Source organism: Pyrgilauda ruficollis, unplaced genomic scaffold, assembly GCF_017590135.1.
Source record: "Pyrgilauda ruficollis isolate IOZ18807 unplaced genomic scaffold, ASM1759013v1 scaffold1, whole genome shotgun sequence".
Classification (NCBI taxonomy): domain Eukaryota; kingdom Metazoa; phylum Chordata; class Aves; order Passeriformes; family Passeridae; genus Pyrgilauda; species Pyrgilauda ruficollis.
In genome coordinates, this window is record NW_024508100.1 from 11,918,179 (window position 1) to 11,933,271 (window position 15,093).

The 15,093-nt window shown below is 34.9% G+C and overlaps 1 protein-coding gene across 4 annotated transcripts in view; it reads left to right on the plus strand.

Annotated features, from left to right (window-relative positions):
• SLIT2 (slit guidance ligand 2) overlaps window positions 1-15,093 on the plus strand; it is a 255,996-nt gene that overhangs the window by 182,036 nt on the left and 58,867 nt on the right. For 2 of the 4 annotated variants that reach the window (XM_041473469.1, XM_041473555.1), the window contains exons 10-17: window positions 882-953; window positions 1,523-1,594; window positions 2,116-2,187; window positions 4,040-4,183; window positions 4,313-4,476; window positions 5,231-5,254; window positions 8,798-8,948; window positions 14,686-14,760. In XM_041473469.1, the coding sequence (XP_041329403.1) occupies window positions 882-953; window positions 1,523-1,594; window positions 2,116-2,187; window positions 4,040-4,183; window positions 4,313-4,476; window positions 5,231-5,254; window positions 8,798-8,948; window positions 14,686-14,760 (774 nt within the window). The remainder of the gene's footprint in view (window positions 1-881; window positions 954-1,522; window positions 1,595-2,115; window positions 2,188-4,039; window positions 4,184-4,312; window positions 4,477-5,230; window positions 5,255-8,797; window positions 8,949-14,685; window positions 14,761-15,093) is intronic. The other 2 variants (XM_041473725.1, XM_041473638.1) reach the window with 1 other exon arrangement.

Below are 15,093 nucleotides of genomic sequence, written 5' to 3' on the forward strand. Positions count from 1 at the left end.
TGCTGGGGTGTGTGAGGAAGCAGCTTCTATTTTAAGTGTCCTCATCACTGACTGTTTTGACTCATTGGCACTTGGGCCACAGGTCTATATGTGCATTGATTTCCCATATGCAAACCTCTACAAGCTGAAAAACTTCTTGGAAAATAGTTTCCATCAGTAAATTCATACTTTACAGCATTGGAATTTTCAATTACAGTCACTATACATACAAAGCAAGTGTAGCCAGTAATATTAGCTACAAGCTGAAATTAAAATACTTGTTTAAAGAAGTTAGAAATGTGGCTGGACAAATCTAGTATTATATGTTAAAGAAAATATTTTGTGTACAGTATATAAAGAAATTGTGTGTATCTTTAAAAACATGGCAGTTGCCTTATTGGAGGTAGCAACATACATTATTTGGTCTCTAGGAACATTCCTCTCCCCATTCCCATGGTTTGCATATTTCAATTATTTCATAGAAATCTTTAGGCATTTCTGAATAAAAATTACTATGCAAATTGCTATATATGAATAACACATTGGGAGTAAATTAAGATAATTCAAGATTGAAATTTTTAATGACAGTTCTCTCTTAAATTTTCAAAAAGTTTTGCATGTTCTGAAAATAAGTTTTCTTTTAAATATTAAATCAAAATTCGATTTTAATTTACAATATTACTCTCTATGTGTTTAAAGGTTTGGCTGGTTCTTTGGTGGAGTGGTTTTTTGTGTTTTTTGTTTTGATTTGAGGTTTTTTTGGTAATGAAAGAAACAAAAATTATACTGAGAAAGAAGAAGTTGTCTTCTTTGTTGAAGTCTATCCCTTCTAGTTTCTTATGGCTTTAGATTCTTGTTTAGCTTGGGGGCTGTATTTTTATGTTGTTGCTATTCTTTTGCAGACGGCTGGAGCAAAATTCAATCAAGGTCATACCTCCTGGAGCTTTCTCCCCCTACAAAAAGCTTCGAAGAATGTATGTACCAAATCACTTACATTTATTTACATATGTATGTGTATATATATACATATGTATATCTCCAGATAAAAAAACAAATCAAGATGGTACAGGGGAACTGCAGTTAATATGTGAGCACTTAAGAAAGTTTGACTGCTAGAAGGCATACTGATAATGATTGAGACCATATATCATCTTTGTTATATTAATAATAATTGAGTTTTTACCAAATATTGAAATTGTTCAATGTGTTCTTGCATAGAAACAGTATGTTACTGTAGTGAAAATTCTAGGGAAAAAAAAAAAAAAAAAAGAATGAGCATAATTTCAGATTATTTTTCAGGCTGTATAGCTCTGGGGTTGTAGCAAGCAGAGGATTCTTCAAAAATGTACTTAAGCAATCAGGAAAAGTAAACATTTTGTCCTGGCAATTTCAGTGGTTTTATATTAAAATTCTTGGGCAGTGTCTCATGCAAATATTTCAATTTCTCTCTCCCATCCATGCTTAATTCAAATTACATATTATCTTAAAGTTCATTATTTTGAAAATAGCTTGAATTAATTGAGTCAAATTTTATGTGTTTCAGTGACCTGAGCAATAACCAGATCTCTGAAGCAGCTCCAGATGCTTTCCAGGGCTTACGTTCGCTTAATTCACTGTAGGTATCTGTTTGACCTGTAAACAGAAGCAAATTTCTCATATTCTAATAGTGAAATTATTCTGGCCTTTTGGCTCAGTGTAAAATATTGCTATAAATTCAATTCATTCTGAAAGTTGTAATAATCATTTCAGAATGCTAGTGGTAATTGAATATTCTTTTACAGTTGGACACTAATGATGTGTGGGTTTTTTTATAAATATGTTCATGGCAAATAGTTGAACAAAACCAATCATGTCTTTTATTCCCCAGTTAATTGTTCTTGCAAACAGCAAATCCACTTAGCAGGGTCCCTTGGTAAGCCTGTAATCCGTGAGGTGCTGATTCTGCAGAGATCTTTGGGTTGCACACCTTTTGGGAAAGTGTGTGATTCTGCTGCCTCACAGGACCACAAGGATATTGCAAGTATCAAGTGGCTGTTATCAAATTCCTTTCAGGAAAATGGGAATTTCTCTGTTTTTGAAGTCAAAATCCCATACCTTTCATAATGGTAGTTTTATCTGCTTTATTTCCTGGTACAGGGTCCTCTATGGCAATAAAATCACAGAACTTCCAAAGGGCCTGTTTGAAGGACTCTTTTCTCTGCAACTGCTGTGAGTATTTTTTTAATTTATTTATTCTATTTTAGGATCATTCAAAAGGGTAAACATGATGAGAGATTCATGCCAGAAGAAGAACTGGCAGGAAATCCCATATGTAAGATCAAAGTACAGTAAAATCAAATTATGCTAAAACCAAAAGAGTTAGGACTGTTGTAGGCCAGCTTGCCATTCATCCACAAATGTGATCATATCAGTTAATGTTTCAGCCTGAAATGATTAAAATGAAGTTATTCTCCCATGTGGAATTTCTAAGGATAAAACTCATAACGATGTGACACACTGTAAATGGCAAATAGGATGTATATAGTTGTGTGGGAACCATAGAAGAAATATTTGTGTGTTTTATAAAGAGAAAATATATAGTGGAAATGTTATGTAATTGCATTTCTAGTTGTACCCATGAAAGAACAGTATTGCACCACAGTTTCATTGATGACTTCTAATGTTTACTGACACCCCGTGCGAGTCTTTGAATCTGTGAACTCAAGCTGCTACTTCGTTTAACGCTTTGGGAATTTCCACATGTAACCTTTTAAACAGTTGCTGTTTAGATTTTATACTGGAATAAAGAATGTCATGATGGTAATTTTATCAAAGATTGTCAATATTCAGCAGAGGAGGCTGTGCAAGTAGGTGTACCGTGTAAAATAACTGTGTTAAATAGGCCATAAAACAACAGTGGTGGTTTTGAAAGAACCACCAGAATAACTGACTTGTTGAGTTAAAGTCTTCTTAAATAATTTAAAACATCTTCACACATGTTTAGAATTACCTAATGTCCAGACTTCACCATGAAGTGGTTGGCAAAATGTCAACTAATTGAAGATGGCAAAACAGTAAAACATATACGAAGAAAATGCAACTTCTAGCACCACCTAGAGGTTTGCATTTTGATTTACTTTAGTCAGAAAAAGTATAGTAGTGGGCAGGTATGCTTTTCTGTTTTCCTTTAAAGATGCTTTAGTTATAAAATATATTTGAGATCTGGTAAAAAAAATAAAGGTAAAAGACCTTTCCTAACTCTCAAGTCTGTATTGAAAAAGAACCTATCTTAATATGCATTGTAGAGATAGTACATTCAGGACTAAGTAAATATCTACTTGTCTGGCAAAACTTTTTATTAGAGCATTAGGTTTCAAGTCCACCATTTCATTCAATTTCTGCCTCAAAATGGAAAGAAGTAAAATGTATGTGGTTATAAAAATGCATCGAATGGAATGGCTTTTTTTTTTTTTCTCTTCAAAAGGACTTGGTTTAGATTGGCTTGTTTGTTTTAACACTAAAAGTTTGGGAGGTACAGTGAAGAAAAGGTTCCTTTTGAAGATGCAGAGGAGAAAGGATCCAAGACAGATTTGGATATATTCCATGCCACCAGTTTTTACTACAACTCTGTTAATGTGGCAGCATGCTGATTAGTAACATATAATTAAAAGTGCCACTGCACATCTCTTCCAGCTAATGAACACAGTATTCAGTTCCTTTTTTGTTTGTTTATTTATTTGGCAAAGAAACTAGCTTTCCTTGAATATACTTGATTTTTAGACTTGTTTCTTTGCACAGTACACAAATACCACACAGTCATTCTACCAGCACATACAAGAAATGTAATTTTAGCTAAATAAATGCAAACATTTCAACTCCAAGGTTCAAATATGTAGGAATATATATAACCTAAATAAGATACTTCAATTCACTGAAATTCCTTATGTCACTGTCAATTATAATTTGTTATTACATCTCTTGTTCTGGTTGCAAAGGTGCACAAAGAATTGTCTGTGGAAAATGCTGAAGCTGTGACACAGAGCAATTTCTCTCAATTTTATAATTATCTTCCATTAAACAGATTATTGAATGCCAACAAGATCAATTGTTTGCGAGTTGATGCGTTTCAAGATCTGCACAACTTGAATCTTCTTTCTTTGTATGACAACAAGCTTCAGACCATTGCAAAAGGCACCTTCTCACCCCTACGTGCGATTCAGACCTTGTACGTATGTTCTTGTTTATGGTTTTCTCAAGTATTACTTCATTTTCTACAATGCAGTAAAAGCTCTGGGTACTGCAGAGACCAAAGGCAAATAATGTGTGATATTATTTTCTTTTTCCTTCATGAAAGGCATTTGGCTCAGAACCCATTTATCTGTGACTGCCATCTGAAGTGGCTGGCGGATTACCTTCACACAAACCCCATTGAGACCAGTGGTGCCCGGTGCACCAGCCCCCGCCGGCTGGCAAACAAAAGGATCGGCCAGATCAAAAGCAAGAAATTCCGCTGCTCAGGTAATTCTCTTAGTTCAGCTGCTATTTTTCCTTTATTGGCAAAAAAAAAAAAAAATAGTGCTTATAGAAGTTCTAATGAAAGCAGCTGTCTCTCTACAGAATTATTAAACATCACAGAATTTTTTTTTAGTTCGTTGACTGAATAGAAGGAAATCTTGGAAGTCATAGACTATTGGATCACGGAACATTACTGTAGTTAACATACTTGGCACTATTTCTGAGTAGCATTAAATCCAACAACATAAATGTAATATATAAAACTTCAGAATTAAATGCTAAAGTTATTCACTACAAGTATCACCACCATAAATCATTTTTTTAAATTTCCACAGGGCCCTGGAATATGTGAAAGATCTAAAAATTTCTAAGCTAAATATGGAAACATAACATATTCCTTTTATACAGGGAGCTTGCTTCATACTGAAATTTACTGTTTTCTTTTTCTAATCTTATTCCATTTCCTACTTACATTTCTTTAAATCCTAACTTTTGTCATATGGTATCCAGCTGTTCCAGGTGCATTTCACATTCTATAGTTTATTCTGTCTCAAGTGCAAATACCAGATGAAAACTGTTTTGTTATCCGTGTTCCGGATACATTTATGGCTATTCTATCAGCTCTCATTGTGAATACACATTTTTTTCACTAAATTATCTGTAGTTAACTGCAGTCCATACTTAATCTAATAAAACTCATTCTTTGCTTGCTGACATTCAGGTGCATCTTCTATTTTTTTTTTTTCTCTTTATTTAGCTAAAGAACAGTATTTCATTCCAGGTAGGTTTGGCTCTGCAGTAAGATTGACTAACTGCAGATATTCTCTCCCTTTCACCCCAAAAGCAAAGTTTGTCATAGCTTTTAGGAAACTGATGCATGTGTATTAACATTAGTCATTACCTGTAGATATAAATAGTTTTCCTTTGTAGAATACTAGTAATTCTGTTTTCTGAATATAAGAGCTTAGCATGCAGCTCCATTTACCTTTTTCTGTCTCACAGATTCACACACAACCTGCCAAAATTGTACCTATGCTTACATTATTTAGAAGGTTGCACCTGCTAATTCATAACTTAACTGACACTTTTACTTACCTTGTACCTTGCCTTTCTGCTGCTACTGTTTTTAAAATGTAGCTCCTGAGCTGCTTTTAAACACAGGAATCCATGCTGCCATCAAAGAGCTAGCACAACTTTAAACTTTCTACAAACGAACATTTTCTTGCCTTGCTTTCCTGCTTTATGCTGGCTGCATCTGCTGCTTGCTCACCCTCCTTTTGTTTAGGAAATCACAGTGGAATGCTTGGAAAAGAAAGCTGATAGTCTTAATTAGAGGCATTCTGTGGTCACATGCATACAGTGAATCAGAAATGCTTTCCATTAAAGAAAATATGACTTTATAGTTGGGGTGAAATAACAATTTACACATGGCTTTAAGCTACAATAAGTCTATGATATTTTTATAAAAGATTTACCAATGTTGACCCTAGCTCTTTGAAATATGGATCTTTCTTTCTTTTACCTTGCTTGTCAGTGTGTGCACTGTTTTCTTAATAGAAAAAAAAATATTCACTCACATTACAAATAACAAAATAAACAAGGGAATAATGCATCTATTGATGAGTTACAGTATGTGATTTGCAATCGGGATTTTCTGCCATGGTTTAATATCTAGAAAAATATCTACAGTAATTGATTAGGACATCAGTGCACTCCTTCTTTCAAGTACTACAGGTATATCATCATTCTGCAGTCATCTTAGTTGTTGTCTCTTCAGCTGGTATGTTTATCTCTTCTCCAAATGCTGTGTAACACTTAAATTTGCAGCGGTCATGTGAAGTTCTTCAGGCCCTTATAGTAATAATGTTGTTTTGAATATGAAGAAAAGACAAAATTAAAGAGAAAATCAGGCAGCAATTTGTCAGCACTAGCATCCACAAAAATGTGTTTTAAAGCAGCATAAAACAGGAAGATTCAATTTCGTTAACGTGTAGTGCCGCTCAATTCCTTAGAGTGTAGAACAGCTGTATTCCTGCCACAGAGTGACTTCTACTCAACCTTGCCAGCACAACTTTTGCTTGTGAGTTAGAAGTGTTTTCTTGCCATCAAATGGTTTTCTTGCCAGCCTGGTTATTATATGGCCACTCATGCAGTTTCGGCTTATTTACATACCCTTTAAAAAATGCTTTTCCTGGGGGAAGGTGGGGTGGAAGAAGAAAAATAATTCAATTTTTAAAAATGGGCTATGTACATGCTTCTTGAAATACAGCTTCTGTTGCTTTCTCTTTCTATCAGGTTATCAGGGAGATGCTACCTAAAAGTATTTTAGTTGTTGAAGGCATTGTCCCTGAATATTTAATTGTTTAAACTATTAACAGTGATATACTCTGGATGCAGGAGGAAAAAAAAACCCCAAAACTTATTTTTAGACTTGTTTATTGGGTATTTAAAAGTGCTAAAAAACAAGTCTTTATACTTAAGTGGATACTATAAAATAATCTTAGCATTTCTTTAAGCACCTAAATATTTTTAGTCTTTGTTTTAAATGCATCATTTGGAGATATTGCTCCGCAGACACTATGAAGTCCTAGTAAAATTTCATTATAGTAATTCGGAAGGCTAAAATTTTGCAAGTATTAAATCATTTATTTGAAAAAAATATCTTTTATCTGCTACCTCATACTACAGAAGTACTCTACAGTAGTTTCATCATATGGATTACTGAAACATTTACAAGAGGTAGATAACATAGTACCTGATGACTGTTTCGTTTTTTCCCGCTCCAGTGAGAAATCTGTTTCTCCTATATTTGGTTTATTAAGGATTTAAGTGGCATAGCATGTATATTTGGCTGGATAATCCTTGTGGGTCTTTTCCAACTCAGAATATTCTGTAACTCCTATATATGTTCAGGGAGTGGCTTTTAAAGAACATGTTCAAAATAGTGAAGAATAATTCATGGGAGGCATGTTCATCATCCTAGATGAAATCTGTAATAAACCCCAATCTCATCTTCATTTTTAAATGCTACTCAAAATGAATTATTCTTTCTTTCCGCTGAAGACAATGGCCCTAGCACCATCTCCTAATCAAAGTTAAGTAGAGAACATGAGAGCTTAGTTCATGTTTTTGTCTTAATTGGCATTACTCTGTCTTTCTTTCCTTCTTGGCTATCTTTACTTTTTCAGGAGTTCACCATTTTGGCTGTAAGTAAAGTTCAGTGTCTGAACTAAATCACAGTGTACCTCCCAGCCCTGATGCACCTTCTACTAGTCTCAGTCTTTTCACCTTTGTCCAAGAAGAACCCACAGGTCCTTTTGGCTTCTCTTTGTTTTCTTTGTCACCCACCCTCAGTTCCTTACCAGATGTTTTTTTCCTGATATGTTTAGGTTGTTTTCTTTGACTGACTCTGGGAAATGGTGGAGGAAACTTTCAATGTGGTTCTTTTTTTTTTTCCTTTATTTATTTTTTTTTAATGTATATTGTATTTTTATTTAATCTGTGACAGTGATACTGTTACTGTGGCACTGGACATTCAGTAATAAGAATGCCATGTCATGTAAGCAAGTATTAAACTTCAAATGCTTCTGTAATTTATACCTACTCCTTCCTCTTTTCCCTTGCTCTTATCCTTGGCCTAATGGATGCAGTTTTGATAATGTAGCGAGATTTTCTGTTGTGCTTGATCTAACCATGTGGTTGTGAGGTATGAGTAAAACATGGTTCTGTCAAGCACCATGGAACGTCACGCAGCTTTCTACAGCATGGCAAGCTGCTGAGGCTTAAGTCAGGATCACACATTTTTTAAATTAAAGCTGAAAACAGGGCTTTCAACTTATTTGTTGAGATGATGTGGAGTATCGGGACTATAAAAAAAAAATCACTGAGGTTAATGAAGTCCAGTCAACAATACCAATTTGTAACCAGAGAAAGAGAAAAGGTTGCATTCAGGATCTATTTATTCTTGATACAGAGAAAGAAAACAAATTCTAAAACAAACAGTGGCATTTGTTTGATTAGCTATAAACAAGGCTAGATTGGCTGACAACATAATCAGCAGAAAGTACAGCTGTGAAAAGCTCAAGTTAATGTTATCCTGCTATGTGAAGTTGGTCTCAGTTTCTTTTTCCAGCATATCTTAAGTCCCTATATTTAACCCTCTCTTGAAGCCCTTGTGTCTGTTCAGTATCACAAAGTTTATCATGCATTTCCCAAGTTGCCCACCCGTTATCTGCATTGCAGACGTCTTTTCAACCCTCTCACAAGAAGAAAATCTTATACTTTATTGACTTAGTATCTGTGTTTTGACTTGAATCTTCTACAGGCACTGAAGATTACAGATCCAAATTAAGTGGAGACTGCTTTGCAGATTTGGCTTGCCCTGAGAAATGTCGCTGTGAAGGAACCACAGTGGACTGCTCCAATCAGAAACTCAACAAAATTCCTGATCACATTCCCCAGTACACAGCAGAGTTGTAAGTTGAACACATAATAAAGGATTGTTTTCTTATGGAGAAAAACTAAAATTGTTAAATAGGAAACCACAGCTTTACGTTTTTTGAACAGCAAAAATTGAAAGTAACCTCTGTGGTGCACTTCAAAGAATTCAATATTCATAAAAATTATTTATGCATTATTTCAATACCATGTGGCCTTAAAAACCCATGATAAAGAAATAAGATAACTATTCTGTGTTTCTAGTTCTTCAGAACATGAGCAATCCTCTTGGATTTTTTTGAAAGGTAGTGGGGTTTATTTTACTTTTAACTGCAGGAGAAAGTAGGGCACCTAGTAACCAGAGAGGTCTGTCTTAAAAAGTGCTACCTAGATGTTTAAACAGACAGAGACGATTCTTTTTATGCAAAGCATACATTATGTTTGTTGGGCAGGAGACCAGAGGAAGATAAAGCAGACAAACAGGAACAGAGTTAAGAAGATGAGATAATAGTATAATGAATAGAGGTGGGGAAAGAAGGACTCAGAGATTATTACTTGCTTAGTAAGTGCCATATGGGAATTATTTGTAAGCATTACAACTGAAGTAATCTTCAAGCAGGGAGTGAAAGATAAAATTAAGACACCTTTACAAGGTTTCTCCATGTGCAAAGAATAGTATAAAAGGGAATGCAGTGATGGTTGAAGGATTGACAGAAAGGTAGATGAAAAATGGCTGTCATTGCAGAGCAAAGGTGGAAGGAAATAGCTGCTTTTCCTAGGAGATTCAGTTTAAAGAACAAGGCAAAATGTTGAGGGACAAAAAAAAGGGACTGTGTTATGACATAGAAAGCGGTGTAGAGATGTGGAGACAAGATTGTGATCAAGTTGTCACCTGCAGAGGTGAGATGAGCACCAGGATGGCACACCTCCTAAAAGAGCAGCCTACAGCTGGCATCAAAGAAACACTATGGCAATCAGATATGAAATAATGAGATTATTGTTAAGTATTTGAATATCTGGACAGGAAAAGAGATTTAAAACTGAAATATATTTGAAACACAAATGGAGACCTTTTTCTGTCTCTAAGCTAGGAGAAGAAGTTGAACTTAGTATTACTATTTTCTGTGCTGGTTTTGGCTGGGGTAGAGTTAATTCCCTTCACAGTGGATAGTATGGCTTATGATTTGGAATTGTGCTGAACATTGATAATATGGAGATGTTTTTATTCTTGCTGAGCAGGGCTTACACAGAGCCAAAGGCTTTTCTGCTTTTTGTACTGCCATGCTGCCTGCCTGTGGAGAGCAGTGAGTTTGCTCCCGTGCATGGCTTTTTATTTCCCTGTTAAACTGTCTTTATCTCTACCCATGAGTTTTCCAGCTTTTACCCTCCTGGTTCTCTCCCCAGTCCTGATGGTGGAGGAGAGAGCAAGTGGCTGTGTTGAACGTGGTTGAACATAGCGTCTTGCTGGGTTTAAACCACAACATGTTCCTATTACAAATCTGAAAATTACAATCCGAGAAAAAAAAATTGATAGTCTTGTATGAAGGGAGATAGATTTCAGTGGAGAAATACATTTTATGTTATCCAATATTTTGAGATACAATTGTTTAATTTAAGAATTAAAGCTGATGGAATACGTAACAGGTTAAAGTGTGGGAAGAGATCAGAAAGTAGTGGTTGTATAAATGAAGTTATTGAACCAAGAGAAGAGGAATGGAGTTGTTTAAATTATTAAGCATGCATTGCTTTGATATTTAGGAGGAATCATGTTTAATTGTCTCTTCTCTGAAGAAATAATAATCTTAATTTAGCATTTAAATTTTTCTTTTTAGATTAATTTATTTACATGTGGAAGATACACTGTCAGGTGTTTTCTTTCTGTAATTATCATTCCTACTTGTTAAATTCAGAAGGAATAATCAAATAATCAAGCCTCATCTACTCTATATCCTAAACACTCAAATTTCAGTTGACAATTTTTTTTTTACTAAATATATGGTTACAGCACTTCTTTCAGAAAATACCCAGTCTTATTTGAAGGTGTTAATGGATTAAAAAATCCACCATCCCCCTAAGACTGTTACTGAACTTACTTTCTTTCACTTCTGTTAATTTTTTTAATGGGAACTTTTAGTTTTAAATGTACTCTACCTCTCTTCAGTTTCCATCATCGCTTCCTTTATATCTTTTTGCATTAAAGAGCCCTTTTCTTTCCAGCACTCTATCCAAGTAAGATGGTGCTTAACTGTAACAAAGTCATTATTCAGCCTTATACTTGATAGGCTGTACAGATTGTTCAAGTCATTTGATATAATAAAAATTTCAACAGTCTTGCAAATATTGTAGGGAGGATAGAGAAACTACTTCCTCTTCTTTTTTTTTTTTTAACTTTTTATAAAGATCCATTTGCTCTAGCCAAATATGTTATTTTGTTATTTGCCTCACTGATACAGAAGTTGCAGCTCTTCCTCTTGTTTCCTCCTGTTATTCCTGGTCTTTGATGCACTCTCTTTGTTGTTCATCTTGGGACTTCCCAGTCTAGTTCTAGGACCATTCTTTGATTTCCAGTTTGCACAGTTGTTAGAGTCAAATTACATTGATGCTTCTATAGGTGTTAAGGAGAGCTAGACTAATTTCTGCAGGGTGATGCTTGGAGTTGAATCTCAGCTTGGGAATGAAGTCAAAAGTAAGGAAAAAAGTTGTCCAAAGGTGGGCAACAAAGATGATGAAGGGCCTTGAGGAGAAGCCATATGAGGAGCAGCTGAGGTCCTTGGCTTGCTCAGCCTGGAGAAAAGGAGACTGAGGGGAGATCTCACTGCAGTTACAACTTCCTCATGGGGGAAAGAGGAGGGTAGGCACTGATCTCTGCTCTGTGGTGACCGGTGACAGGGCCAGAAACTGGACCCAGTGATCCTTGTGGGTCTCTTCCAACTCAGCATATCCTGTGAGTCTCTTAAAAAAAGTGTCTGTTGTGTAAATTGCAATGGTAATAATACCACAGGAAAAAAACCCTGTTTCCTCCAAGTAGACGTATTTTTAAAAAAAAAAACCTGAAGATGTTGATATAGTTCAAGACAGATACTTAATTGTAAAAGTTAAAAAAAATATAACTAAACCAACTGCTGTTTTAACTTCCCATTTTGTCACTTTTGTCTCACTGTCTTCCAGAGAAACATTGAATTATCTGTCTAATCTGACAGTAAAGTATTTGATATCAAGTACAAGTCTGTAATTGCACCCCAAAAATAAAATATTTTTCAGGTAGCTTTCTGAAATGTTGAAAAATGCAGGAAGCATTTCAGAAATCACTTAAAACGAAGTCCCCAGGAGAAATGCTAAATAAAAAATAATTTCAGTCTTATATGTTGAATTTTTATAATGATTTTACAATAGATAATCACTTAACAAGGTAGTTTTAGAAAGTATGAATATCACTGCGATATATAGGCTTCCAGGAAGGTTCAGCTCTTGTTCAAAAACATGCAATATCTTAGCCATTGTGTTACTAAAACAGGAAAAAGCATCAAATAATCCAGACAAACAGAACATGTAGACATTATGATCAAATGCTTCTGTTTACTTTCGATTTTGAGAATGGTTTTTTAGTACTTTATTTGAATAAACCAGGTAGAAGTAATTTTAAGATAATTTTCTTGATCTAGTGATTGATGGGTAATAACTATAGTTGCTGTCTTTACCAGCGAAGAACACTGGGCTCAAAAAATAATATTAAGGTACAGAATGGAGATCCCATCATATCTGTAAACTCTCTTGTTATCTGTAGTAATATTGATTCCATTGTGTGTGGGCTAATTTAAAATAAATACAACTAAAATAAAATAAAATTTAAATTCTACGTATGAAATTAGATAGAGCTATTTAGCACCAGAAATACAAGATTGAGGCATAAACGGCAAATAGGTCAGGACAAAAGGATGTGGTTATCATACATATTAAAGATGAAGGAGTGCTATTGTGCACTAATGCAAATTCATTCCAGGGTAAATGTATGGGAATGTAGAATGTAAATTATAGGAAATAATTATTGTACTGTGCATAGCAATAGTAAAGGATCAGCTGGAATTCTGTGCTCAAGACTTCATTTTTCAAGATGGATATAATTGCTTGGAAAAAAATTCAAGGAGAACAAGAATCATAGAAAAGAAGACTGGAAGGGTTGAAGGCATTTGTGTGAAAGAAACTTCAGGGAGAGACAAAGTAAATTACTTCTAATAGGTAAAAATTGTTGCAAAGGATAAATGATCAAATTATTTGCATTTTTCCATGGGTTAGAAATGTTTGCAGTAGAGCAAGTAAGTATTATTAAAATCACTTAATGTTTTCATTATCAAGTCATTCTAGATGGTGTAGCACTTGAAAAGTATTTGAAGATGTCAGCATTTATAGAATGGTCAGTGGTTCTTTTATTGATCGATAGGGTAAAGTCTGTTTAGAATAAAGAAATAACTTCATTAATTTACAATGTGCAAGAGTATTTTATATGGTCCCCCTAAAAATCACATTAAGTCTGATTTTTAGAGGTGATAGCATCTTCTGAAATTCATGTTCCTTGTAGTATAGTGTGATATACGAATGTTTTGTGTATATCTGAAAAACTTCCATCTTCTTTCAGTTTGGTTCTGTGTTGAAACTTTTGTACAACCATACCTTCAGATTTACAACCTTAATTTCCCTTCTGGCTATCAATGAGAATGAACAGGAGGGAAGCATGAACAAACAGCTTTCTTTAATTTTTTAGGGTTTGTCTTTTCAGAATTACCTTATTGTCTTGCAATAAGGCAATTCTGAAAAGCATTCTGGGTTTAGAATTGTGCTGAATTTCATTTCACAGTGATCTTATCAGTCGTATCTTCTACTTCCTATTTAAGATTTCTAAAGAAATTCTGGACAGACTCCCTTTCTTAATAATATGGCTCCATTAGAGCATATAAAGGATCTAAGACTCATAATTTCCATTTTCATTCCAAGAGAGGAAATAGGGTGTACTGGGTCAATGCAGGTATTTTTTGAAATGTAGATGGTCCCCTAACCTAGCTGCTGTTAAAGATATACTGTACTGTAAGCCTTGATACCTGTGCAGGAAAGAGAAATGCCCAGCTAGTATTTGTCACTCGTTGCATACCTTCTTACAGGGTTACAAGTCAGCATTTAATGCTGCCTTAAGCAGTGTATGTGTGCCAGCTGTAGTGGTATGAAGATAAATCATGGTGAGGGAAGTGTTTTTAAATTCATAGGAAGACCTATGCGGAGGGTTTAATTCCCTATTCAAAAGAAGAGTAATTCTTTCATTCTTGTAAATAGTGTTCTGTGAGTACCTCCAGATGTCTGGCAGACTCCACCTGATATCCTTTAAAGAACAGAAGACTAATCTTCAGTGGTTTATATGTCCTTCTAAAGACTTTTATTTATAAGTTGCCATGGCATCCTCCCTTAGTTACATTTTTGTTTGAAAAATTAAAAACACCATCTTATATTCCTTTTCAGCTTTAGCTGTGTAAAATTTTGTGATCAGGTTTTGAAAATGTCTTATGTGAGCCATAGTTTAACTAATGCGAGTGTTCATTCACAGGAATGAGAATGTTCATTCACAGGAATTATCAAAATTAGAAATGTCACTATATAAGGAATTGTTCTGCAGCTAGCAGTTAAATGTCAGATGTTCAGGGAAGCCAGACTGAAAAGCTTGCTTAATGTGGAACATTCTGTATCAATCCCTGAATAATTTTTTTCTGAAATTGGTGTAATTTTTTTCAGGAGACTAAATAACAATGAATTTTCAGTCCTGGAAGCTACTGGAATCTTTAAGAAACTTCCTCAGCTGCGTAAAATGTAAGTGCAAATTCAATGACCTTGTCTATTCAGACAGTGTATTAGCTCCTTGCTGTGACTCTCCACCTTTCTTAGTTCTAATCTACAAAAGATTCACTTTATTCCAATCAAAAATCAAGAATGGGTTTAGATTAATCCCTGAGGTAGGTCGGAGTTGGCAGCTCTCCTGTATGGGGCTTGGCACTGCCAGCAGCCCCTTCCCATGGTGTATAGCTCCAGCACCTTCACAGCAGCATCCAGCCAGCTGGTCTCTTATGCAGCCACAGCAGGGAGCTCACAGTATAAGCTGCTTAGAAAAGATTCCAGTAATCTTTTGTAACTTCCTGTATTACT